At 57.0% G+C, this 24,145-nt stretch overlaps 1 protein-coding gene across 1 annotated transcript; it reads left to right on the top strand.

Moving 5' to 3' along the window:
- Nucleotides 1-22,909, top strand: PCSK9 (proprotein convertase subtilisin/kexin type 9). The gene is made up of 12 exons (XM_059923431.1): nucleotides 1-596; nucleotides 3,758-3,949; nucleotides 6,510-6,633; nucleotides 10,464-10,597; nucleotides 10,820-10,961; nucleotides 13,890-14,086; nucleotides 15,209-15,392; nucleotides 15,908-16,081; nucleotides 16,413-16,561; nucleotides 17,403-17,580; nucleotides 19,296-19,477; nucleotides 20,991-22,909. Exons 1-12 carry the CDS (start codon nucleotides 390-392, stop codon nucleotides 21,207-21,209), a joined length of 2,082 nt encoding a protein of 693 aa, XP_059779414.1. The 5' UTR covers nucleotides 1-389; the 3' UTR covers nucleotides 21,210-22,909.
- The last annotated feature ends 1,236 nt before the right edge of the window (nucleotides 22,910-24,145 follow it).

Here is a 24,145-nt window from a genome sequence, read left to right on the forward strand (position 1 = left end):
CCGGGGGCTCCGTTAATATTTAATCAGGTAGGATCATCCGATAGGGCACAGGTGGCGTGATCTCCTGGACCCTGGGCGTCGCGCACCCACACCCCGGAAGGTTTCCCCCGCGGCGTCGAGGCGCGCGCGGCTGCAGGAGGGCTCAGGCTCAGGTCGGGTCCGAGCCAGGAGGGGCGAGCCAGGCAGTGAGACGGCCCGGGGCCGGCAAGCCTCTCCTCGGCGCAGCCCCCAAGCCGGAGGCCTAGAGCCCGGCCCGGCGCGCGTCCCCGCCGGGGCCCGAGTCCCGCGCTCGCATCGAGCTCCCCGCCGCGAGGCACAGGCGCTGCGGGCCTGGCCCGCGCGCTGCCCCCGGCTCCCCCCGCCCGACGCAAACCTCTCCTGTCCCCACGATGGGTACGGGCAGCTCCCGGCGGCCGTGGTGGCCGCCGCTGCTGCTGCTCCTGCTGCTGCTGCTGCTGGGACCCGCGGGCGCCCGCGCGCAGGAGGACGAAGACGGCGACTACGAGGAGCTGGTGCTCGCCTTCCGGTCGGAGGAGGACAGCTCGGCTGACACGGCCCAGAACGTGGCCACCGCCACCTTCCACCGCTGCGCAAAGGTGCGGACGCCGCGGCGGGAGGCGGGGGCGAACCCGCGCGGGGACCCGGGCGGTGGCCATATCCTCTCTGGCCTCAGCGCCCCACCCCCCACCCCGGAAGGGAGGGGCTGGAGAGAAAGTCACTGGGGGTGGGGGGCCTCTGCTCACCCGAGGACGGGCTTGGCGCGGATCTTGGGGACTGCGGGCGCGGTGGCGGGGAGAACGCGCACGGCGGCTCTTTGGGGTGCGCTCTGCGGGGGAAAGATGCGCGGGGCTCGGAGACTGGTAGGCGCCAGCTAGGACGAGCAGAGCACCTCCAGGATCGCCTGCTCAGATCCTGGACGTGCCTCACCACTGAGGCTCGGGTGGGTCAAGGCGCTAGTGCCCGAAACGTGCTTAGAACGGCCCCGGGCAGAGAGGAGATATTATTATGCGTCCTGACGCGGATCGGGAAATCTGGGTAGCGCAGAGTGTGTGTGGGGAGTGTGGGAGGGTGTGGGCTTGGGGGTCTTGGGACGAGACGGCGCTGCTGTGACAGGAGTGGAGCGGGAGAGAAGGCGAATGAATGATAGTGGCGGGAGGCAATTTCTTCATGCCACAAAACTCACATTCTAGTATTGCATCTTTTTCAGCTGAAGAAAAGAGCAAAACTGAAGGGGAAGGGACGGAGTTATTCTCCAGGCCCGTTGGGGTCCTTGGGCTCGTCTGGGAAGGGCTTGTTGGTGCTCTCGGGAAGGAAGGAGCCTGGTAGCCGCAGCCCACCCACGCCTGTACAGAGTGGGTGGGGCGAGTTTCCTGAAGATCAAGGCCAGCACCTGGCCACTGGGCTATGGGAGCTCCTGCCCAGGGTTGGGACTGCTGCTTCCCTCCAATTTTAACCTTCCCAGGGCTCAACTGAGGTCCTGCTACCGGGCTTGGAGTCAGCTCTGGGGTTGAATCCTGGCTCCATCACTCACTAGCTGAGTGGTGCTTGGCAAGTCACTTAACCTCCGAGCCTCCATTTTCCTTATCTTTAGAAGGGAGGTGACAGTCCTTCCCGAGGGTTTGTTGTGAAGAGTCAGTGCTGGGCAGATGGAGGAATGAAGGGAAAGGGGCTCTGTTGCCCACGTGAGTGACCTCCCCACCATGTGAGCCAGTGAAGAGAGCACTGTAGGAGGTAGCTATTTACCTGGCTGCAGTGTAACCTCCCAGTGATGCCCTTTTTGCTCCAAACTGCAGCTCCTGGGGCAGAGGGGAAGTTCTAGGCTAATGGACATCTGGCCTGCGCTTCTGCCCCAGCTCCTCTGCCTGAGTGTGCTGGGTGCAGAGGGGTGTCAGGCCCTTAGTGTTGCCTGTGTCCTGTGTTAGTGGCAGGAGGGGAGGGACCTCTCTTCTTCAGTCTGGCTCCCACAGAAGAGTGAAGTTTACTCAGCTCCTAGCTCCTTCTTCCTTGTTCCCTGAGCCTTTCACCTTCTAGAAGGATGTTGATGGGTTGTGACAAGGATGAGAAAGGGCGTTTCAAGTCACCACTGCCCCCAAATAACTATTCTAGAAGTAGTGAATACCCCATCCTGAGAGGTGAGTAAGCAGAGGCCAGACAACCACTTAAACCAGGCGCTTGAGGGTATTTCTTCCCCAGCGGAAGTTTGGAACAAGAACCTCCAGAAGTTCATTTATTCATTCCTTCAATGGATATTTTGTAGAGATTGAATTTATAATGAAAATATTTTTGGCGGGCAGAGAAAGATTTTAGACCAATCCTTTTATTTTATTCATGAGAAACTGAGACCCAGAGAGAGGGGTTTCACCCCCCGATGCATTAGAACTAGGCTTCTAGGGCAAGTCTCCTTCCAGTGCACAAAGTGTCCTCCCAATTCATTAGATTTTCATTTAGCTGAGGGCATTTTAGATGGGCCTTTGAAGCATAAATAGGAGTTTAAATAAAAGTGGCAGGGGAATTTTATTCTAGGTGAAGGGGGTAGCATGAACAAAAGCTCAGACCTGGGAAAGCCAGAGGTGGAGAATAGGGAGCACATGTGCACAGTTCCTTATCTGCCTTCTGAAATGTAAAGTGTTCTGAAACCCAAAAGGTTTCTTGTAATTTATTTGGTGGTAACCTGACCTGAACTGACATGAGATTATTTATAATTTATCCCACGGATGTAAATATTTATATTCCTATATTTCGCTGCATAGATTACAGTATGCTGCTCCAGACGCCTCTGAGCACCCTGATTGCCTATTACTACCTTTCTAAAGTCCAAATAAGTTCTGAATCTTGAAACCCATTTGACCCTAAGATTTTGGATAAAGGGTTGTAGACTGTATTCTACTCTGGTGCACGTACAGAGATGTGGGAGATTAGACTACAAAGGTAGGTTGCAGCGGGAACCAAGGGGGAGCATGGAGTTTGGACTTTGTCAGGCTATGGGGAGCCACTGAAGGTTCTTGAGCACAGGTGTGTCTGAGAGCAGTGGGAGCAGATAAGAGCTAAGAGCAAACAAATCTGCTCCTGTAGACCATGGCCTTGAGTCTTTTATCCCATGTGAGAAGTGTTGCCTTTGCTCACTCAATCATCCCTTCTGTTTGCTAGATGCTTTACACAACTACATCTCTTAGCCTTCCCAGCAGGCCTGTGCCATAGTTATTATGTTCCCCACACCACAGAGGAGATATCTGAGGTTCAGAGAGGTTGAGTGACTTGCCCATGGCCACACAGCCAGTAAATATTGAGGTTGGGATTCAGGCCATGTTTTTGGACTGCCTCCGGAGGGGGTCAGGGAGGTACTAGAACCGGGAGGAAGTGATTATTTCAAATTGAGACACGGGGAAGGGAGGTGTAATTAAGAAGGTCTTCAGGAGGAAGTGGCCTTCAGGCAGGGCCTCCAAGGGTGGCCAGGCCTTGGTCGGCCCCACAGAAAACTAGGTGCAGGTGCAGAGGAGAACCTGGTGTTGACTGTGGCCCATGGTTCCCGTTTTTGCCTGACTGTCGAGTTTGAAAGTGTGGTATATGTTAGGTTAATACTAATAGTTGGCTTCTATGTGGTTTGGGGGTCCTAATTTGGTGACTTCTCTTTATACTTCCTATACTCTATGGAGTTTCTTTTGCTGTAATTCCAACTTGTAAGCATAGGTGGATGAAGCACTCATAGCATCCTTCTTTTTTTAATGTCATCATGTCACTCCTCCTCGCTGGGGGCCAGGACGCCTGGAGGTTGCCAGGCACCTACATGGTGGTGCTAAAGGAAGAGACCCACCGCTCGCAGACGGAGCGCACCGCCCGCCGCCTGCAGACCCAGGCCGCCCACCGTGGCTACCTCACCAAGATCCTGCACGTCTTCCACGACCTTCTCCCCGGCTTCCTGGTGAAGATGAGCGGCGATCTGCTGGAGCTGGTGAGCTCCGTCTCTGGGCGGGGCACTACTTCCAGAAAGGGCTGGGCTGCCGCATGCACACAGGGGACTGTCCTGGGTGTGCCCATGGCTGACCATCAGGAGGCAGCAAATGTTCACAGAGCGCTTACTGAGTACCAAGCACAGTGGCTCCTGGCCTTCAGTACGGGATGCCCTTCCAGCCTGGCCATACCTCAATGGTACTTCATCTTCATCTGGAAGATGAGGAGACCAAGGTTCAGAAGGGACCACACAGACAGCCAGAGGCAGAGCTGGGATCAGACCCAGTGGTCTGTCTTCTAGCTCTCTTTGTGTTGGTGAACTTGATGCCTATGAGAACCCTACAGGAACAAGGCCCTATGACATTAGTGGGGCCAGAGTCATTTTATAAAAACATGACTCAAGGATCCAAAATTCCTTTGAAACTGATGCTCTTCAGAAGGTTCCTCCTGTAGGACAGGGAGGCTGTTCCCCCTCCAGCCCGACCCTGACGTCACCTCTTTGGTGCAGGGGCAGAACAGACATGGGTAGTTGAGGACTTCTGGCCTCCCTTCTCCTCATCCTGGCCCTAGTGCTTTAAATGCATATCTTAAAAACCTTTCCTGGCAAGGTTCCCTGCGAAAGGGGGCTCCACTTGAAGCAAGTTGAGGGATGTAAGATTTGTAGCTTTAATAAAAAGGCAGAAGAGGGCTTCCCTGGTGGTGCAGTGGTTGAGAATCTGCCTGCTAGTGCAGGGGACACGGGTTCGAGCTCTGGTCTGGGAGGATCCCACATGCCGCGGAGCGGCTAGGCCCATGGGCCACAGCTACTGAGTCTGCGCGTCTGGAGCCTGTGCTCTGCAACAAGAGAGGCCACAATAGTGAGAGGCCCGCGCACCGCGATGAAGAGTGGCCCCCACTTGCCGCAACTGGGGGAAGCCCTCACGCAGAAACGAAGACCCAACACAGCCAAAAAAATAAATAAATAAATAAATAAATAATAATTAAAAAAAAAAAAAGGCAGAAAAGAATTTGGCAAATGCACCTTTAAAAAAAAAACCAAAACAAAAAAACAACCCTTTCCTTGTTTTAGCCTCTGCTCCCTTCCTCCCAACCCGCCCCCCTCCCCTGTCCTCCTAACTTGATGAGAACACATGGTTCCCATTTTCACACTGATTCTCCGCGTGGCTGGGGTGCTTCATAGCCTCCTGCAGACACTGAGACCCAGAGCGGGACAGGGTCTTGCCCGAGGTCACACAACACATAACTGGCAGAACGGGAATTTAGGCCCAGGCCTCCTCGCTCCACTGTACTACTACTGCATAGTTTCATTCCATTCAGCATACGGTGGCTGAACAACTACAGTGTGTTAAGTCCTGTGGGGACAATGACATGGATTAGACAGGGTCCAATCCCTTAGTCTAATAGGGGAAGCATCAGGTTAAGGCCTTCAATCAGTCTGCTCATCACATATTTAATGAGCACCTACTGTGTGCTACAGACATGAGGATGGACCACCAGCCCTTTCCCTTGAGCTCACAGTTCAGAAAGAGAGACTGAGAAGTGATGGCCAGTCAGTTAACTGGGGGATGATATGCCCAGCACAGTGCGGGGGAAGGAATCAGATGCCCACAGAGCCAGATGGCACGCATGAGCCCCGAAGGCCAGGCAGCTTCTCAGAGGGGAGACTGCTGAGCTACAGGCCACAGACATGTGCCCTCAAGAGCTGGGCTTTGGCATCGCGCCAGCCTGGGTTCACATACCCTTACTAGTTTGTCTAACCTTGGGCAATTTTCTTCACCCCCTGAGTCTCAGTCCCCTACCTGTAAGCTGGCATGAAAATAGGAACGGTTCTTTATAAGGACTAAATGAGATCGTCAGGTATTTAAGTAGATGCTAAGCACAGAAACTCACGGAGGTGTGGACAGGTTAAGGAAGCCCACAGGGACACTGAGGCACCCAGGGATGAGTTGCCGTGACAAGCTGATGGGCGAGGAGAGGGAATAGTGTCTTCTCTGCCAGGTGGGAGCTGGAGCTGTGGAGCAGGGGCTGCCCCGGGGGACCCGTGGTCACCAAAGGATGCAGCCACTGTGGGAAGCTTGCACCAAAACAGAGAGGGAGTGAAGACACCCTCTCATCCCCCAAAACTCCTGCTGGGCCTCCCTCTGGCTGATCCCAGCCAGAAGTCACTGCAAGGAGGCCTGGGTGCTGCAGTCTGCAGGGTCAGCCTCCCAACGCCTTGCAGGGTGGAGAACGGCGGGAACGGATCTGGGGGAAACAGAATGGCCAGTGAGGGCATCATGATTTGGGCATGGAGTCCAGGTCCAGCCTTCCCCGGGGCCTGGGCACTGCCTAGCTCCCCAGATGGCATGTCAAATTCAGAATCCTTCCTAAAAGGCATCCTCCGTGCTGGCGGGTGCTGGGCTCCCCAACCTGAGCGAGGAAACCGCACACCAGGAGGGGACAGGTGTGTGACTGGCGTGTGACTCGGGACAGGCTCGATCAGGTGGGTGAAGGGCTGTGGCTATGGCTGCTGTCAGCCAAACGGCTTTTGAAGCCGAGCCCCACCTCTCTGCCTTCTGCAGGCCCTGACGTTGCCCCACGTCCAGTACATCGAGGAGGACTCCTTCGTCTTTGCCCAGAGCATCCCGTGGAACCTGGAGCGGATTCTCTCTGCGCGGCGCCAGGCGGATGAACACCACGCTCCTAGTAAGGGCCCCATGCTCCCTGCGCCTCTCCATCCGAGCTGAGGCCACGTGCCGCTCTCTCCTCCCTGCCGACGGTCCTCACCTCCCAGGGGCGTTAGAGCTCAGTACACTCCGCTGACCCCTTTTCTGTCCCATTCCACCCAATCCAGCCCCCATGCGCTGCCTTCCTTCTGCCCCAGGTACAATGCAGAAGTCTTTTTTTTTAAATGAGCCCCTCTCCCACCTTCTAAAAGTTCACGTTTGCCTCTTCTTGCCATTTGGCCCATCAGGCTGCACTCAGGTGGGGAGAGGGTAATCCTGACCTTGACATCCCCTAAGGCCCACAGGTCTGGGTGATCCCAGTGCCTTGAGGACAGGACTGGACCCCATAACGGGACAGATAAGCCCTGTTTGCCACGCCCCCTCCTGGTTTCTGGTCTCCCGCCTTGCCCTGCTCCGCCTCCCTTCAGCATCGCTAGGCTTCCTGGGGTTCCCTGCGTGGGCTACTCTGTGTGTCCCCTCCAGGCCTCTCCTCCCACTCTTCCCTCTGCATGGGGTGGCCTGGCCAGGAGGAGGAGGAGAGACCAAGGAAAGCGGCCTGGGTTTGGGCAGGGCCTTGTAGGTGGGTGGAGGTGCCATTTATTGAGCTGAGGAAGAAGGGAAGGACAGCTGGTTTGGGGAGATCAGGGGCTGTGGTTGGGCCGTGTGGAGTCTGAGGAGCCACAGCATGAGGTCTGGAGCTCAGCGGAAAGACAACGCAGTGCTGCTCCGGGACTCAGCCAGACCTGGGGGGTGAGTTCAGCCTCCGCCCTTTGCTGGTTCACGTGGGGTCTCGGGAAGCCGTTTCCCTCTCTGATCCTCCCCTTCCTCGTCTGTAAAATGGGCACAGTAACCCCATCCTGTCCTCACAGGGCGTAGTGAGGCTCCAGTGAGGTGAAGGATGTGCAAATGCTTTGGGAACTGAAAGGCTAGGCGGGTTCTGAGTTGCTGTCATCGTGACAGACGGTAGACCTGGGGCCTCCCAGGGCTCGTGGCCAGGATGGGAGATTAGTAGGAAGTGTGGCGCATCACCCCAGGGTTGACAGTGGCAGAGGTGCGGGGCCTGGTCAGGCAGGGTGTGCTGACCGGTCTGGGCAGCCTGTGGCCAGGGAGGGGGTGCCCTTGGCAGGAAGAGCCTGCCTCTCCCCACCCCAGGCTGCTCCTCTCTAGGCAGAGACCCTAGAGACCCCACCTTCCACATCTGTGCCTCAGGGACCTCCCGGAGCCGGCTAGTGTGGGGAATGGGGAGGGAATCCTGTGCAGGGGGTTCCGGGGGACCCCAAGCCAAGCAGGAGAGAGAGAAGGCCACAGCCCCTAAATTAGTTTCCTAGGGCTGCCCTAACAAAGTACCACAAACCCGGTGGCTTAAAACAATAGAAATGTACTCTCCAGTTGGAAATAAAAGTGTCAGTGGGCCAAGCTCCTCCCAAAGGCTCTAGGGGAGCATCTTCCCTTGCCCCTTCCAGCTTCTGGTGACTGCAGCGTTCCTTGGCTGTGGCTGCATCACTCCTGTCCATACCTCCTTCATATGATCTTCTCCGTGTATCTCTCCTCTTCTGTTTTTTTATGAGGACACATCAATGGATTTAAGGCCCATCGGGATAATCCAGGATGATTTCATTTGGAGGTCATTAATTTAATCACATCTGCAAAGACCCTTTTGCCAGATAAGGTCATGATCATAGGTCCTAGGGGCTCGAATGTGGACATACGTTTTTTGGGGTGACCGTTGGACCCACTGCCTTCCCCCAGGCCAGAAGCAGACGTGCGATCCTTTCCTTCCCCACTGGGATGCCCATGGATTGCCTTACCCTCCTCCTGCTCCCAGTGGCTGTGAGAGGTGGTGGGGATGGAAGACAGGAATGTGGAGTCCATCAGGAGTCACAGAAGGGCTTGGCTGGACGAGGCCCCCCGGGGGCTGTTGGGTCGGAGTGGGGCAGAGTGGGCACCATGCATGTGAGTGGAGAGTGGCGCACCCGGCCAGGAGCAGACCCTTCCTTCACAGAGAGGCCACCTGGCAAAGGGCTGACGAGCACAGGCTCTGGAGACAACTGCCATGCTCAAACCCAGACTTCAGCATTTTCAAGCTGCGTGAGCTTGAATGAGCCTCAGGTTCCTCTGCAAAAACGGGAGGTGATGACAGTCCTATCTGGGGGGCTGTGTTGGGGTTAATGCTCTTTATGCTGTAGCGAGCCTCCATCCGTGTCTGGTATAGAGTGAGAGTGCTGTCATTTCAGCCCTCCCCCTCCTCTCCTTCCATGCCACAGTGAGTTCTCGAGTAGCCACTGTGCTCCAGGCACTGTGCTAGGTGCTGGGGACACAAAGACCAACAAGATGGACTTGGTCTCTGCCCGCGCCCCGCCCCAGAGCTTCTAGTGCATGAAGAAGGCTAATCCATTGCTTACACAGATAGCTACATGACACCAGGTAGTCTGGATGGGGTAGGAGCTACGAAGGAGTCTAGACAGCTGTGAGCATGGAGTCAGGAAAGGCTTCCTGGAGGAAGTGACACTCAGCCAAGCCCTGCAGTGGGTATCATTAGCCCCACCAAGGGGAGCATGTCCAAGCAGAGAAACGAACAAGGACAGAGGCCCTGAGGCAGGAAGGGGTGTGGCCTGCGGGGAAGAGGCAAGAGGGTCAGGGTCAGGGGCCTCCTGGGCAGAGATGAGAAGGAGAACTTGGCTGCCTTCCGAGCTTCTAGGCATGGCAGGGGCTGTCCTGTGGGAGAGAGAAAGCTCCCTGCTCTGGAGGGATGCAGGAGGACTGGGCGCCCACCTGCCAGAGGCTGCAGAGCTCCCTGCACTGAATCAGAGGCTGTAAGAGGCCACTCGCAGGTCCCTTTGCCCTTAGTGATAACTCCTCTTGAGGCCCCTTTTCCCCTCTGCGACATGGGACAACAGCGGTCCCACCTTGCATGGGGGTACGAGGACGGAGCCAAGGCCTCTGAGGCTTCCGAGAGCAGTGCTGCAGTCTGGGGCTCTGCCTGCTTGACCCTCTCCTTCCTCTCCTTCCACAGGTGTCACACCTGCAGGTTCTCCCTGCTTCCTCCTGCCCCCTCCACCTTTGTCCCGTGTAGGCATCTCCCCAGGAAGTCCCCTGCAGGTCTCGTCCCATCTTGGTGCCTGCCTCCTGGAGAATCTGAACTGACCCAACTAGAAATGATGAAGTGTAGGTGGTAGGCTTTTGGAGAAATTCCAATACTGCTGTTTTCTCTGAGCCTGTAACTTGTGTCAGTTGGAACCAGCCACCGTTGAGCCGTCCTGGCAGCTGGTGGAGTGGAGAAAGCATGGGCTTGGATCCAGGAGGCCCAGATCCACGCATCCTCCTTGAGCCTCCGTTTCCTCTCTGTGAAATGAGCGGACCTGCTCAGACGGCCATACAGGCCTGTTATTCTCCTTTTACTTGTCAAATCCTGTTCTCTCTTTAAATTCTGTGGTCTCAGGTTTGGGGAGCTGTGAAAAATTTTAAGTAGGGGCTTGGCATAGTTTTTTCCATTGTATTTATTAGTTTCGAGTGTTCACATTGTTATTTCATATTAATATTAATATTATGGAGCCAGACTACTTGGTTCTCTTGCTGGTTCCACCATCACTAGCTGTGTGACCGTGGACAGTTACTTACCCTCTCTGTGCCTCACATTCCTTGTTTGTGATATAAAGATATAAAAGTATGTACCTGGAGAGGATTTTCCGAGTTGACATATGTAAGGTGCTTAGAGCAGTGCCTGAGACATGGTAAACAATTTATATGTGTTAACTATTACGTTAACCACATGGTTATTCTTTCCTTTCGAACAAACCTCACCTTGGAAAGCTGGAGGTGGCCTGGTGGAGGTATATCTCTTAGACACCAGTATCCAAAGTGGCCACCGGGAAATTGAGGGCAGGGTGGTAGTCACTGACTTCGAGAACGTGCCCGAGGAGGATGGGACACGCTTCCACAGACAGGTGAGCATGTCCCTCAGGCGGGAGGGCTGACCCCGTCCCTCATCCCCGACCTGGAGGTGATGCCACCTGCGGAGTGCCACAGCTGCACCCCTGCTGGCCTCCCCAGCTGTCACTGCCCCTGCCCTGCCATCAGTTGTGGGTGGGGACGTCTGTCCGGTCACTCACTGATATTATTACAGGGTGGATGAGCTTTCTCACTCGGGTCTTGTATTGGTCGAGCAGGCGAACAAGTGTGACAGCCATGGCACCCACTTGGCTGGGGTCGTCAGTGGCCGGGATGCCGGCGTGGCCAAGGGCGCCAGCCTGCGCAGCCTGCGTGTGCTCAACTGCCAAGGGAAGGGCACGGTGAGCAGCACACTCACAGGTGAGTGATGGCTCCGGATGTGCTGGTCTCTGCATCCAGACCTGGCATGGGACGGGGCTTCAGCCCAGAGAGAACTGACTCCTGACCGAGGAGACCAAGGCAGCCTCTGCCCCAGAGGCAGAGTCCCAGAGTGTCAGAGTGGGCAGGGCCCCCAGGGGCCATGAGTGCCGATGGAGAAACTGAGGCCCAGAGAGGGGCAGGGCTCAGCCCAGGCAGGTCCTGCAGCTTTGACCCCTAGTCAGTGGTCTTTCTACAGTTTCACACTGCTCCCCTTTCCAAATCTTTTAAAATAGTTGCGTCTTTTGTCATGTTACTTTGGATTTGGATGTACCCTCGAGGTGATCTAAGCAAACTTTCTCCATCTTCTACTTAACACCGGGGGACTCACTCCTTCTCATGACTGATTGGAGCCCTGGTTGGGTAGACCTGGTAGAGAAACTGGCAGAGACTTTTTCGAGACTCTTGCAGGTTTCTCCATCCAGTCACCTCTGGCAAGGTCCAGCTTAGAGCTAGGACCCTGGGAGGCCTGTGGACAGAGAAGAGGGTGGGAATTCTCACTTACTGAGTCCCTCCTGTGGCCAGACCTTGAGCAAAGGACTTTGTACTCCATACCCTGAGGGTGGTATTGTGAGCCTGTTAAACAGTTGAGAAAATCAGCCCAGAGAGGGGAAGTGACTTGCCCAGGGTCACACAGCCAGAGCCAGTGACCTCGCTGGGGAAGGTGCCGGCTCTGAGTTTGACCTCCACTGCAAGCGCCCAGACCCCTGTGTCAGACGCTGGCCTCTGAGCTGGCAGAGGCAGCCATAGGCCTTTTTGAAGGGCTGGGAAGGGCTGGTGGCGCCTGCCTTGTGAGTGAGCTCTGCCCTGATTCTTTGCAGTTTAGTGCACAGGTTTTTGTTTGTTTAATTAATTTATTAATTTTTGGCTGCATTGGGTCTTCATTGCTGTGCGCGGGCTTTCTCTAGTTGCCACGAGTGGGGGCTATTCTTCGCTGCGGTGTCCAGGCTTCTCATTGCGGTGGCTTCTCTTGTTGTGGAGCACGGGCTCTAGGTGCATGGACTTCAGTAGTTGTGGCACTTGGGCTCTAGAGCACAGGCTCAGTAGTTGTGGCACGTGGGTTTAGTTGCTCCGCGGCATGTGGGATCTTCCCGGACCAGGGCTTGAACCTGTGTTCCCAGCATTGGCAGGAGGATTCTTAACCACTGTGCCACCAGGGAAGCCCTAGAGCACAGGTTTTGATGTTCGGTTTTAAAGGCAAGAATCAATAATCCCCTGCCCTATCAGGTGACCCTTCCTTCCTGTCCCACCCCTTTATCCACTGACCTCAGCTCAGCAGGCCAATTCCCAAAGGTCAGTGTGCAGAGGAGGGGAGGCCTGCTTGTGCCCTGAAAGGCCTTCCACAGGCCTGGCACCCTAGGCTTGGAGGGTTTCCCGGGGAAGAAGAGGTCCCCGCTTTGGGAAGGGCCCCTAGCACATTACCTGGAGCAGAGCAGGGGCTCCACGAACAGTAGCTTTTACTTTCGTGGTCACCGCCGGTCTCCTCTGTAAGCAGATTGTTGAGGTAAAGTGTCCGAGCAGGTGGTTAATAAATGGCAGCTGTAATCGTGCTTATTCCTCACCTCCACTCCTACTTCCGCTCTGCCCCTCCTGGTGTGAGGGGCAGCTGTCTCCTCCTAAGAGGAGCCTGGCTATGGGACCCCAACTCCCACCTCTGCTGAAGCCCCGGGGACCTCCCAGAGGCCCAGATCCAGAAGGTTCTGAGAGGTCAGCCGGCCACACCCCCATCTGACGGAGCAGAAGCCGGAGCCTGAGAGGAGAAACTGTCAGCTCCTGGTCCCCTGGCACATGGGGGCCAGAGCTGGTGTTAGAAACCAGGTCTCCACTGGGCCTGGGCTCCAGGCTGCACACTCAGCTCTGGGGCGGGGGAGTGCAGCCGGGGTCAAGGCATGACACCCCCCGAGGGGGCAGGGTTATCAAGTCCCCCCCCACCCCGACCCCACTCCAGCTCCAGGGCGAGGAGTCTTTTGATCCTCGACACAGTCCGAGCAGCAGTGCCCCCTTTCACACGTGGGAGGGCAGGGCCCACAGCTGCGAGTGGGCAGTGAGGACTCACTGGAGTGTGTGTGTGTGTGTGTGTGTGTGTGTGTGTGGTGGGGGAGGATTACTGTACACCAGCCCTCAGAGGATGGCAACGAGGTTTGTGAAGGTCAGAGGCAGGGCAAAGGGGGCCCTTCCTTTTCCTCTGAGAATCTTACTTATCCTCTTGGTGCCTCAGTTTCCTGGAAAGGGAAAATAATAGTAAGGTTACTGTGAGGATTGTGTAAATTCCCATAGTCAGGCACTTAGAAGGAGCCTGGTGCATATAAGTGCTCGGGAGTTGGCTGGTTTTACAAGTGCTGCTGTTGTTAACATGCTTCCCATGTGTATTAGTCAGGGTTGTCCAGAGACACAGAACCAATAGGATGTGTGTGTATATTTATATTTATAAATACATACATATACCACATAGTGGGCGATTTATCTTAAGGAATTGGCTCACATATTGTGGGGCTGGCTGAAATCTGCAGGGCAGGCTGGCAGGCTGGAAATTCTGGCAGGAGTTGATGCCACCGTCTTGAGTCTGAAGGCAGTGTGCACACAGGTTTCCTTCCTCCTTGGGGGACCTCCATCTTTTCTCTCAAGACCTTCAACTGATTGGACGAGGCCCACCCCCATTATGGAGGGTAATCTGCTTTACTCAAAGTACTGATGTAAACATTAATCACATCCACAAAGTACTTTCACAGCAACTCTTAGACCTATGTCTGAGCAAACACCCGTAGCCTTGCCAAGTCGACATGTAAAATTAACCCTCATGGGGGCCTTGGGGGCGGGGGTGGGGAGGGGGAGCGTTCCTCCCCATGGGTGACCTTGGCTTTGTCTTCTCAGGCCTGGAGTTTATTCGGAAAAGCCAGCTGGCCCAGCCGGCGGGGCGGTTGGTAGTGCTGCTGCCCCTGGCTGGTGGGTACAGCCCGACCCTCAACGCCGCCTGCCAGCACCTGGCCGGGACAGGGGCAGTGCTGGTGGCCGCTGCGGGCAACTTCAGGGATGACGCTTGTCTCTATTCCCCGGCCTCAGCTCCCGAGGTGGGTGCTCCCGAAGGGAGGGGAAGGTGGCAGGTGGGCCCCTGGGGGCTTCATGGGGTGTGCTCCTGAACTGGCCTGGCTTTGGAAGGACGTGTCGGAGATGGCCAGGGCCGAGCCTGGGCAGAGGAGGGGCTTGAACCTCCACCATCCCAGTCTGTGTACAGCACCAGCCTCAACTCTCCGCTCCCCCAGTGCAGCTCCAGCCCCACGCCCTGGCCCCTCTCCCTCCGAATGTCTCGTGACTCCCCCGTCCCCTTCTCCCCAATCCCATCGCCTCCGGCCATCTGCTGTCCCCTGGATTGACACCAGAGCTCCCTCCTCTTTCTCCCGGCCTCCCTCTGCTCCCTCTCCCGGTCCACTCGGTAAGGGCCCAGGGGCTTTGCCCGCATCACTCTCCTGCCAGTATCCCAGGGCTTCCCCACTGTCCACCTCCCCGCCCGCCCCCAAAGGCCCCCTGAGGCCCTGCATTGAGGGTCCAGGTGTGTCCCAGGGGAGCTACATGAGCACAGAGATGACGCTTCTCAGCTTGAGAGGTTGACCCAGCAGGTCCAACGCCCGTCCTTTTCTCTAACGTGCGAGGGCACCTACTGGCGGTGTGGGCACCGGGGGGACCAAGGGGAAGGAATCTCGTCCCACTTCAAGGACATCATAGTCTGGGGTGGGTGTGTTGGGGTCAGGGGGCAGGTGGGAGGCACACATATCAGCCTGACACTGATGGATAACCTTACCTGGCTGCCGAATTTAAAATCGCATAAAGGAGACAAAACCCAGCAGGTCCTTTCCACCTTGCCGGCTCTGCTTTTCTCCTTAGCACTTATAACCACCTAATGTTTTGCATTGTTTACTGTTTGTTTACTGTCTGGGTCCCTCCCTAGAATGGAAGCACCTCGGGGACTTTGGGAATGGTGCCTGGCATATGGTAGGGACAGAGGGCAGCACCAGGGCCGGGTGGGGCAGAGAGTGCCAGAGTTCTGCCTGGAGAGTCAGATTTCCCTCAGGAGGGGATATTTGAATGGGCCAAACAGGTATATAGGAGTTGGCCAGCCCAGTTGGCAAGGTCTTAGTCTCCCTACATCCTCTCCTTGGCTCCCCTCTCTGCCATCCATTCCCTCACCTCTCCAGGTCATTACTGTTGGGGCCACCAATGCCCAGGACCAGCCGGTGACCCTGGGGGTCCTGGGGACCAACTTTGGCCGCTGCGTGGACCTCTTTGCCCCAGGGGACGACATCATTGGTGCCTCCAGTGACTGCAGCACCTGCTTCACATCACAGAGTGGGACGTCACAGGCTGCCGCCCATGTGGCTGGTGAGTAGCTGCCCCACCGCCTCAGCCATCATGATTCTGACAGCCCCTTTGGCAGGCAGGGTCTGCACCAGGACCACGTGTGCCAGGCTCTGTGTTGGGTATGGGGGAGTAAAGATGAGTCAGACTGATGGTGCCCTCAAGGACGCTCAGTCTGATGGGGGAGGCAGGTGCACAAACGGAGTAGCCAGGGCTGTGTGGAAGGGAGAGGTGCCTGACCAGGCTAAAAGTCAGGGAAAACTTCCTGGAGGAGGGACATTTCATCTGGGGTTTGGTAGATGAATAAGAGTTTACCTGGCAAACAAAACAGCTATTGCCAAGGCTCGGAGGTGTGAGAGCAGGATGTACGTCTTGCTCTGGCCATCTTTTAGCACAGGATTGCAGGTGGTTTAACTTCTAAAGAACAGCTTGGTGTGTCTGTGTGTGTGTGCACGCTCATGTGTGCACCAGGAGAGGAGTCCCAGGTTGGGAAGGAGGGCCAGGCCACCACCATCTCTCACCGCCTGCCCCACGACCAGGCATCGTGGCTAGGATGCTGACCGCTGAGCCGGAGCTCACCCTGGCTGAGCTGAGGCAGAGGCTGATCCGTTTCTCTGCCAAAGACGTCATCAATGAGGCCTGGTTCCCCGAGGACCAGCGGGTGCTGACCCCCAACCTGGTGGCTACACTACCCCCCAGCACCTATGGAGCAGGTCAGCAGGATGGCAGGGCGGGCAGAATCCAGACTGGGGCTTGGGAGGTCTCAGGGCATCTGTGTGGCCTGGGCAATCTTGTCCCTCCCTCATCTGTGGAGGGAGGATTCGGCCACCGGCTCCTAGACACTGGGGGAGATTGAGTAGGACGGGCTCCAGAAGGGCTTTGCAAGGCCTTTCATGACCTGTTTTAATGGGAAAATGGATCACGTTCTTTAAGGCCCCTCTCCCCAGGAGCCAGGAGCCAAAGATCTGGAGCCCTCTGTGAGCAGAGCCCTGACGGAGGCTCCCCTCCCCAGCCACCCCTCCTCACCCCAGGGCCTCGTTGCAGGTGGGCAGCTGTTCTGCAGGACCGTGTGGTCGGCGCACTCGGGGCCCACGCGGATGGCCACGGCCGAGGCCCGCTGCGCTGCCCCCGAGGAGCTGCTGGGCTGCTCTAGCTTCTCCAGGAGCGGGAAGCGGCGGGGCGAGCGCATTGAGGTGACCTGTACCCTCCCGTCGGAGCGTGAAGTGGGGTTCTCGCTTCCAGGCCCAGATCTGCCCGAGCCCCTTCCTCCTCTGAACTCCAGCGCCCGTCTGCAAGTTAAAGCCGAATGGGGCATATCTCAGTCACGCGGTTTGGGTGCTGCAGGAGGGAGGAACACCGAGGGTTCCCGGGAGACTCTGCAGGATGAGAATGGATGGATTCCCGTGCCCGCCTCGGGGGAGGGGAGGGCCGAGTGTGTGCCAGGGATTCGCCGCCTCTGGACGCAGTGGTCTCCAGGGCCCTCTTCACTCAGATGTTCCACGGTTCTGGCAGTTGAGAAATCTTCTCAAAGCAGCGAAAGAGGGGACTTGATGGGAAGGCTGCAGAGCCTGGCACAGATGCCATCTGGCCGCAGCGTTTTGGTGGAAGGGCAGTGCCTAGGTCAGGAGGACAAGGGGCGGGCAGGCATTTCTGTCTGGGAGCCGGTGTCTGGGAGTGTGCTTGACTCTGCGGCCTCCTGCGTGTGAGTGCACGTGCGAGAGGCTGAGAGTGGGGCAGGGCTGAGCAGGCCAGGTCCTTGCTCTGGGGTCTTAGATTTCCCTGTATCTGCATTTTGAAGTCACTCTCAGCGTCCAGAAGAACTTTATAACACTCAGAACTGCCCATCTGCGGAACCATCTGCCTTGGGTGGAAGTGAGCTCCTTGTCCTCAGGGGCTGGCTGGCCCCTCGCGAGGCCATTGGAGACGTTTCAAGGGGTTGGGACCAGGTGCCCGAGTCAGCTCTTTCCAGCCCCCTCATCCTGTGTTTTGAAGCCTTTTCTAAAGCAGGTTCCTGTTTCTGTCTTTGGCTCTCAGGCCCGAGGGGGCAGGCGCGTCTGCCTTGCCCACAACGCGTTTGGGGGTGAGGGTGTCTACGCCGTTGCCAGGTGCTGCCTGCTGCCCCGGGCCAACTGCCGTGTCCACACGGCTCCGCCAGCTGGGGCCGGAGTGCAGACCCAGGCCCGCTGCCCCCAGCCGGGCCACGTCCTCACAGGTAGGCGGCTGGGCCCACCCTGGGGTGAGGAGGCGTCTCTGGCTCCTGGTGCACCTGCCCCCACGCGGCTGGCCCCACGTTGGAGCCCGATGGCCTGGTGTGAAGGCCAGTGCTACCCTTTCCATCCCTGGGACCCTGGGAAGGCACCTCGTCTGTCTCCGTCTCAGCCTCCTCCTCCCTGAGAGGGGCAGCGGCAGTTCCTGCTTCACTGGGTTGCTATGAAATGAGTAACGCCTAGAGCACCAGGCCTGGGGCATCGTAGGCATTTCCCCACAGGCAGCGCATTGCATGAGGGGCAGTTTAGGGAGTGGCTCCGAAAGTGGAGCTGACCTTGGTTTAATCCTGGCTCTGCCAGTCGTCAGCTGTGTGACCTATGCAAGTTACTTAACTTCTCTGTGCCTCAGGTGCCTCAGCAATAGAATGAGGATAACGGGTGCTAAGCATTTAGCTTGGTGCTAGGACAACATAAGTGCTAGCTATCCTGGTTATCACCCATTGCTTTAAAATCCATTCTCTGATATAGGTAACTGTGGATGGGCTACCTTGTGTCAAAAACATGCCCTGGGTAGGTAGCAGGAAGTCGCAGATGGGGACCTTGTGGGGGATCCAGGGATGGTGCCCCTCAAATCAGGAGGGGGCTGAGCTGTCCTGCTTGGAGGGTGCATGGGATGTCCTGGGGAGCGTTTGGGGAGGGCAGGTAGCGGGCCTGGAATAACTGGCTCAGGAGTTGATTCTTCATCGAGTATGTACTGGGGAGCCACTGAAGTTTGAGGAGGAGAAGGAGGGTGACAAGGGCGAGTGACGAGTTAGGAGCTGGCTCTGCAGGGGAAAGATGAGCCCAGTCAGGTGGAGAGGCTGGGACAGGTCCAGGAGGCCACCGGCCAACTTATTGGGGTCCTGGCTTGGTGGGAAGTCCACCGTGTTCTGATGGCTCTCCCCTTTGGGAACGCCCAGCAGATGAACTCCAGGGCACGTGCCAGTCTGAAGACATCGGAGTCATAGAACCCACTACCTATGAAGCACATCCAAAAGAGTCCCACTTTACAGCGAAGGGAACTGCACCCTGACATGCTGAGTGACTTCCCCAAGGCCATGCAGCTAACACACGGGCATTCCAGTGACCGTGACCCTAACACGTGCAGAGCCCTTGCCCGGTGCCAGACGCTGTGCTGGGCTCCTCATGCATGTCCTCACTTCACCCTTGCAGCCTCCCTTTTCATTTTACAGAGGGAAACTGAGGCTTGCTATAGCCTAGGAACACTCTCTGAGGTCTCATAGCCAGGGGGGTGTGCCTGACTCCTAAGCTCTGAAGGGAGGCCCATGTCTCCCAGAGAGACATCAAGCTCACCCCTGAACTTCTGCCTGGGTGGCTGGGTTATGGGGAGGAATACCATTTCCTGGTCTAGCATCTCAGGCCTTGGAGCCCCCTCCCCATGTCAGGGTGGAGAGGAGATGATGTTTTCCCTGAGACACTGAGGCCCAGAGAGGCTGTATGGCTTTCCTAAGGTCACACAGCAGGCCAGCAGCAAGGTTGAGCTGAGAACCCAAGAGCCCTGTCGCTCAGGCTAGTAGTGCCTTTTTCCTGCCAAGACTTGTTTCTGGGTTTCCCAGCTCCAGACTCAGACCCTAAAAAGATGGAGACTGAATGGGGTGGGGAGGAGAGACAGAGGGTCCCTTAGCATCCAGGTGTTTGAGCCGGTCCTCCTCTTCCCCAGGCTGCAGCTCCCACTGGGAGGTGGAGGACCTTGGCACCCCCAGGCGGCCTGTGCTGAGGCCACGGGGTCAGCCCGACCAGTGTGTGGGCCACAAGGAGGCCAGCATCCACGCTTCCTGCTGTCACGCGCCAGGTCTGGAGTGCAAAGTCAGGGAGCACGGGATCCCGGGCCCTGCAGAGAAGGTGAAGGGGCTCGGGGGGTCGGGACGGGCGCCGGACGCCACGTGGGGTGGCACGTGTCCATCCTGTGCAGCTTTTCTGGGTGTTTGTGTCACCACCATACCCTCACATATCTGGGGAGTGGCTTGTGGGGTGGGTGCTGTCAGCAGCTTTTGCAGCTGTGTGGACAGCACCTGTGTGTGTGTGTGTGTGTGTGTGTCGCTGGGCCAGTTTTTGCTTTTGTCCAGCTTAGTAAGATTTGCTGTTGGGGCATGCTTCCCCCACTTCGGAAGAATATGTGTAAATATGGCATAAGAAAAGCAGTCACACACATTCGCTGATTAATCCACTTAACACATCTGCTGGGAGGATGACTCAGCCGTGACCCAGAGGACGGGACACCTGAGCTGAGCGCTGCAGGTGGAGGGGTGGCTAGCGGGGCCAGCGAGGTGAGGAAGGGCTTGCAGAGAAGGGAGGCACGCTGGGGGACTGGGGCGTGAGAGGCCCTCAGAAACTGCCAGTGCAGACCACAACCTCCCTACGGCTTCGCTATAAGTCTCCTTTTAAAAGCCACAGGGAGCTTCTTAAAAGGAAGCCCTGGGGAGTCCACTCTCCTGCCTCAGAAGAGGTTTTTAAGAGCAAGTCCGTAGTGATCATGGTCTGGATGCTGCATTTCTCGAGGGCAAGGGCTGTCTCAGGTCCACTTGCTCAGCATGTATTGAGGCCTCTGGCATTCCAGGCACCATTCCAGGCGGTGGAGATACAAACCTGACAAGTTCTCCTGGGGCGTCTTTTCTAGTGGGATGACGGTAAACGAATGAGTAACATTACAGAGTACTTAGAAGTTGCTGTGGAGAAAAGTAAGGCAGGGAAGAGAATGGGGAGGGGGAGTTCAGGCGAGGCCTCACTAGGAAGGTGGGGGACATGACAGGGAACAGTGTTCCAGGCAGAGGGAACAGCCGCGGCAAAGGAGCACCAGGAACAGCCAGAGGGCCAGTGAGGTGGGAACCGAGTGAGGCGGGGAACCAGAGACAGGGTTCAGGCGGGGCCTGAGGGCCACAGTAAGGACTTTGGTTTTTGCTCGAGTGAGCTGGGAGCCACTCAGGGTTCTGAGGCTGGGGTCGGGGGAGGGGGACGGGTATCTGACCTGGGTGTGAGCGGGTTCGTTCTGGCCGCTGCGCCACGAAGACTGCAGGGAAGGGGGCGGAAGCAGGGAGGCCTGCTATAGGCAGGTGGACAGCTACGGCGACTGTCCAGGCCCGGGGGCGGGGCTCAGCCAGGGCAGGAGCGTGGAGGACGCTAGGGCCTGAAGGAGGAGCCCGCAGACCTGAGGGACGGCGTGGTGGGAGCCGCGGAGGGGGGCGTCCCAGGCTTTGCCTTGCCGCTGGCCGGGATGGGGAGGGCTGTGGGGAGCGTGGTGTCGGCGGAAGACCGGGAGTCCGTGTTGGCCTGGCAGACTTCGGCCTGTGCCCTCCCGGCCTGGCTCACAGTGTGCCGGGCCATACGTGCGCTTTCTTTCGTCCCCTGGCCCTGGCAGGTCACCGTGGCCTGCGAGGGAGGCTGGACACTGACCGGCTGCGGGACCCTCCCCGGGGCCTGCCCCACCCTGGGGGCCTACGCGGTGGACAACACGTGTGTGGTGAGGGGCCGGGACATCGGAGCAGGAGGCAGGACGGGCGAGGAGGCCGCCGTAGCCGTCGCCATCTGCTGCCGGAGCCGGCCCTCAGGGGAGCAGGCCCCCCAGGAGGCCCAGTGACCGCCCTGCCCAGGACGCGTGCATGGGGAAGGGGCCAGGGCCTGGGGGCCGTGGTCCCAGGCCTCGGCTGGGCTTTGAAGTGGTTCCTCCTTCCCCCTTCCTCAGCCTGGACCCCAGGGAAGAGGATACCTCTTGCTTCTGGAGCTCTCGCGCTGGCACTCGGGGTGCGCTGGCTCTCCACCTGGGAGAACCCCAGCTCTCGGCCTGGATCACCCCTTCCCAGGCCTGAGCTGCATGGGGGGCTGAGTGGGTAGGGCTGCAGGTGCCGGGCAGGCCCTCCCTCGCTGTGGGGCTGGGTCCACATGCCACCGTTAACGCTGGTCAGGCTGTGCTCAGCTTCCTGCCAGCCGCTCCCAAGATGCCAACACTGTGGGTAGAATTACTTTTATTGAGCCGTCAGTCAGTCCTCAGGCCTCCATGCGGGAGGTGGTCATCCTCCTGTGGGTAGGCAGGGAGGCGCTTGAGGGCTGGAAGGGGCCAAATATTGGTCAGGGGAAGTGGAAGGTGGAGATGGCCCCTCACCTCCTGCCCGCTTTAGGGATGCCCCGTTGGGCTCCCGAATTAGTGGGAGATCAGTTTTCCATGCCTCTGGGGGTGCAGGGTGGCACTGACGAGGGGTGATGCTTCCCCAGATGTGGCCAGCATTTCAAAGTGTCCAAAGGGCTTCTCCACCCACCTTCTCACAGAGTTTCAGAGTAGCCCTGGGGCAAAGGCAGGGCCTATATTCATACCCATTGGATAGATGAGGATGTTGAGGCTGGAAGCATGAGCCCAGGGTCAGCTGCCAAGATGCCTTGGTTCAAGTCCTTGCTCTTTAGAGAGATCTCCATCAGTTCGGTGATCTCCACGGGCCCTCCCAGTCCTGCTGTTACGACTCACCTCCTGAAGACAGCTTGTTGACAAAATTCCTAGCTCTTGTACCCACCAGCGGCATGACGGATGCAGCCAGATGTGTCCCAGGTGGTCACGGGGCCGTGCCTTTGTTTCTCCCAGCTGCCCTCACCTGGCCTGGTCCCGGCTTTGCAGTCCACCTGGCATCAGCCTGCAGGGGGACATCGCCCCAGGGCTGACTCTTCAGTTCCCAGCGGAGGGCCACGTGCTCCATCCACCCTCTCACCCAGTCCTCGCTCCTACCCTGCACAGTACACAGTGTCATCCCCACTTCAGGAGGAAACTGGGAACCAGAGATGGGGGGGTGGGTGCCTACCATTCACACAGCCAAGAAGTGAGGTGGTGCCAGGGTATAAACCCAGATTTGTCCTTAAAGCCAAGGCTCTTTTTACTGCACCAGGTTGGGTCCCCCATCTTTATAATAACTGAGGCTCATTAGGGAACACAGACCTGGGGTAGCCCTGTGAGCAAGGACAGAAAACTGGGCAAAAGGTACTGGCCGATTCACGGGGACCTGAGTGGAGAGGCCTTTGGAGGGATGCAGGGATGGAGGGGGAAGGGGAGAAGGGGGAGGTGCAACTCTCCCTCCTTGAGCTCCCCTATCCCCAGCCCCACCCAAGCAAACAAGCACGCATTTATCTTTTTGGTCTGTTTGTCAACAACTCTCTGTTGCCTTTTTACAGCAAGTAGTTTTTCTAGATCTCTGTTTTGCTTTTGTAACTTGAAGATATTTATTCTGGGTTTTGTAGCATTTTTATTATACAGTGACTTTTTAAAATAAAAACAACTTGTCATGACTCTTGCCTGAATTTGACCGTCTAGGATGAGGCCTTGCTTATACAAGATGCTTGATAACAGTCTGTGGGGTGGTTGAGTGAATCAAGCCTTTGAGGAGCGTTTGTATTTTGAGTACAAGTACTCGAGTACTTGTGCCCATCCTGGGATAAAATCAGCATCTTCCTCTCGCTTCCGAGTCCCCCCAGCAGCCAGGGCTCCCCCTCCTTGGCAACTTCTGCCCCACAATGTTCTAGATGCGTGGGGTGCCCGTGTCCTTTGCATTCTCCTCTCCCAGCACCTGGCACAGGGCTTGGTGCAGGGTCAATGTTAACGGTATACATTAATTATACAAGTTTCTGAGGCTTCTGTAGTGAGTATTATGTCCATGGTCATTTTTCATGATTTGAAATTAAGAACAGCCTCAGAACTTTCCACCTGGCCAAGTATAATCATCCCATGCAACGCGGCCCCCCCGGCCCCCAGCCCCACTCTGAGGCTGGCAAGCGCAGCTGTCTTATGCAAGGCCTAGCTCTCAACAGCCCATGTTATAAGTGATCAGGGAATCGGCCTGCAAAAGCAAAAATCCTCTCAAACTCTATTTGCTGACAATTTAGTGTCATGGAAAGCGTTCAAGAGCTGCCAGCTGCTAAGGGCCTGACTGCCAGCGGGCGTTTGTGTAAGTGGGCCCGCTGGCACCCCGCCTGCTGGGCACACTGGACACCCCTCGCCCACCACCCAAGAGTCAGGGGTCAGTTCCTTAGCTGTCCACGCCCGGATGGCTCCAAGATCTGAGAAAAGGGAACGACTGTTCTTGCAGAGGTTGGCAGCTGGTCACTGGGAGTTGGGGAGGAATGGGTGTGGACCACAGAAGAAAGGTCTGGAGCAGCAAACACCCCAGGAGAGGGGAACCATGTGGGCAAACGCAGGACATTAGGGGTGAGGCTGAGACCAGCGGGGTCCAGCAAGAAATCCAGCTTGACCAGGGATGTGATTTATGCTGGGGACCATTGGGAGACCTGAAAGCTATGGGGGAGATGTCTTCAGGCCATCGGTCTGAGTTTAGCACATCCTATCCAGCTTTGCAAATGAATCCTGAAATGGTCAGGGTATCCAGAAGAGGAAACAGTAAAAGACTTAGAAAAAGACCCACTGCCCCTCATTATTAAAGAGTGGACCTTATTCACACTGTCAGTGCAAAGTACAAAAAGGAATCAGCACCATTTCCCACCAGGTCACTGGCCCCTGGCACCCCTTCCCCCGACCATAGC

The sequence above is a fragment of the Balaenoptera ricei genome, chromosome 1, assembly GCF_028023285.1.
Source record: "Balaenoptera ricei isolate mBalRic1 chromosome 1, mBalRic1.hap2, whole genome shotgun sequence".
In the NCBI taxonomy this organism is placed as follows: domain Eukaryota; kingdom Metazoa; phylum Chordata; class Mammalia; order Artiodactyla; family Balaenopteridae; genus Balaenoptera; species Balaenoptera ricei.

Excerpts from the sequence above, each read along its gene's own strand:
- PCSK9 (XM_059923431.1), top strand. The coding sequence starts at position 390 with ATGGGTACGGGCAGCTCCCGGCGGCCGTGGTGGCCGCCGCTGCTGCTG. Across the intron at positions 14,087-15,208 it reads CCCCGGCCTCAGCTCCCGAG|GTCATTACTGTTGGGGCCAC; the intron begins GTGGGTGCTCCC and ends TCACCTCTCCAG. Across the intron at positions 19,478-20,990 it reads TCCCGGGCCCTGCAGAGAAG|GTCACCGTGGCCTGCGAGGG; the intron begins GTGAAGGGGCTC and ends TGGCCCTGGCAG.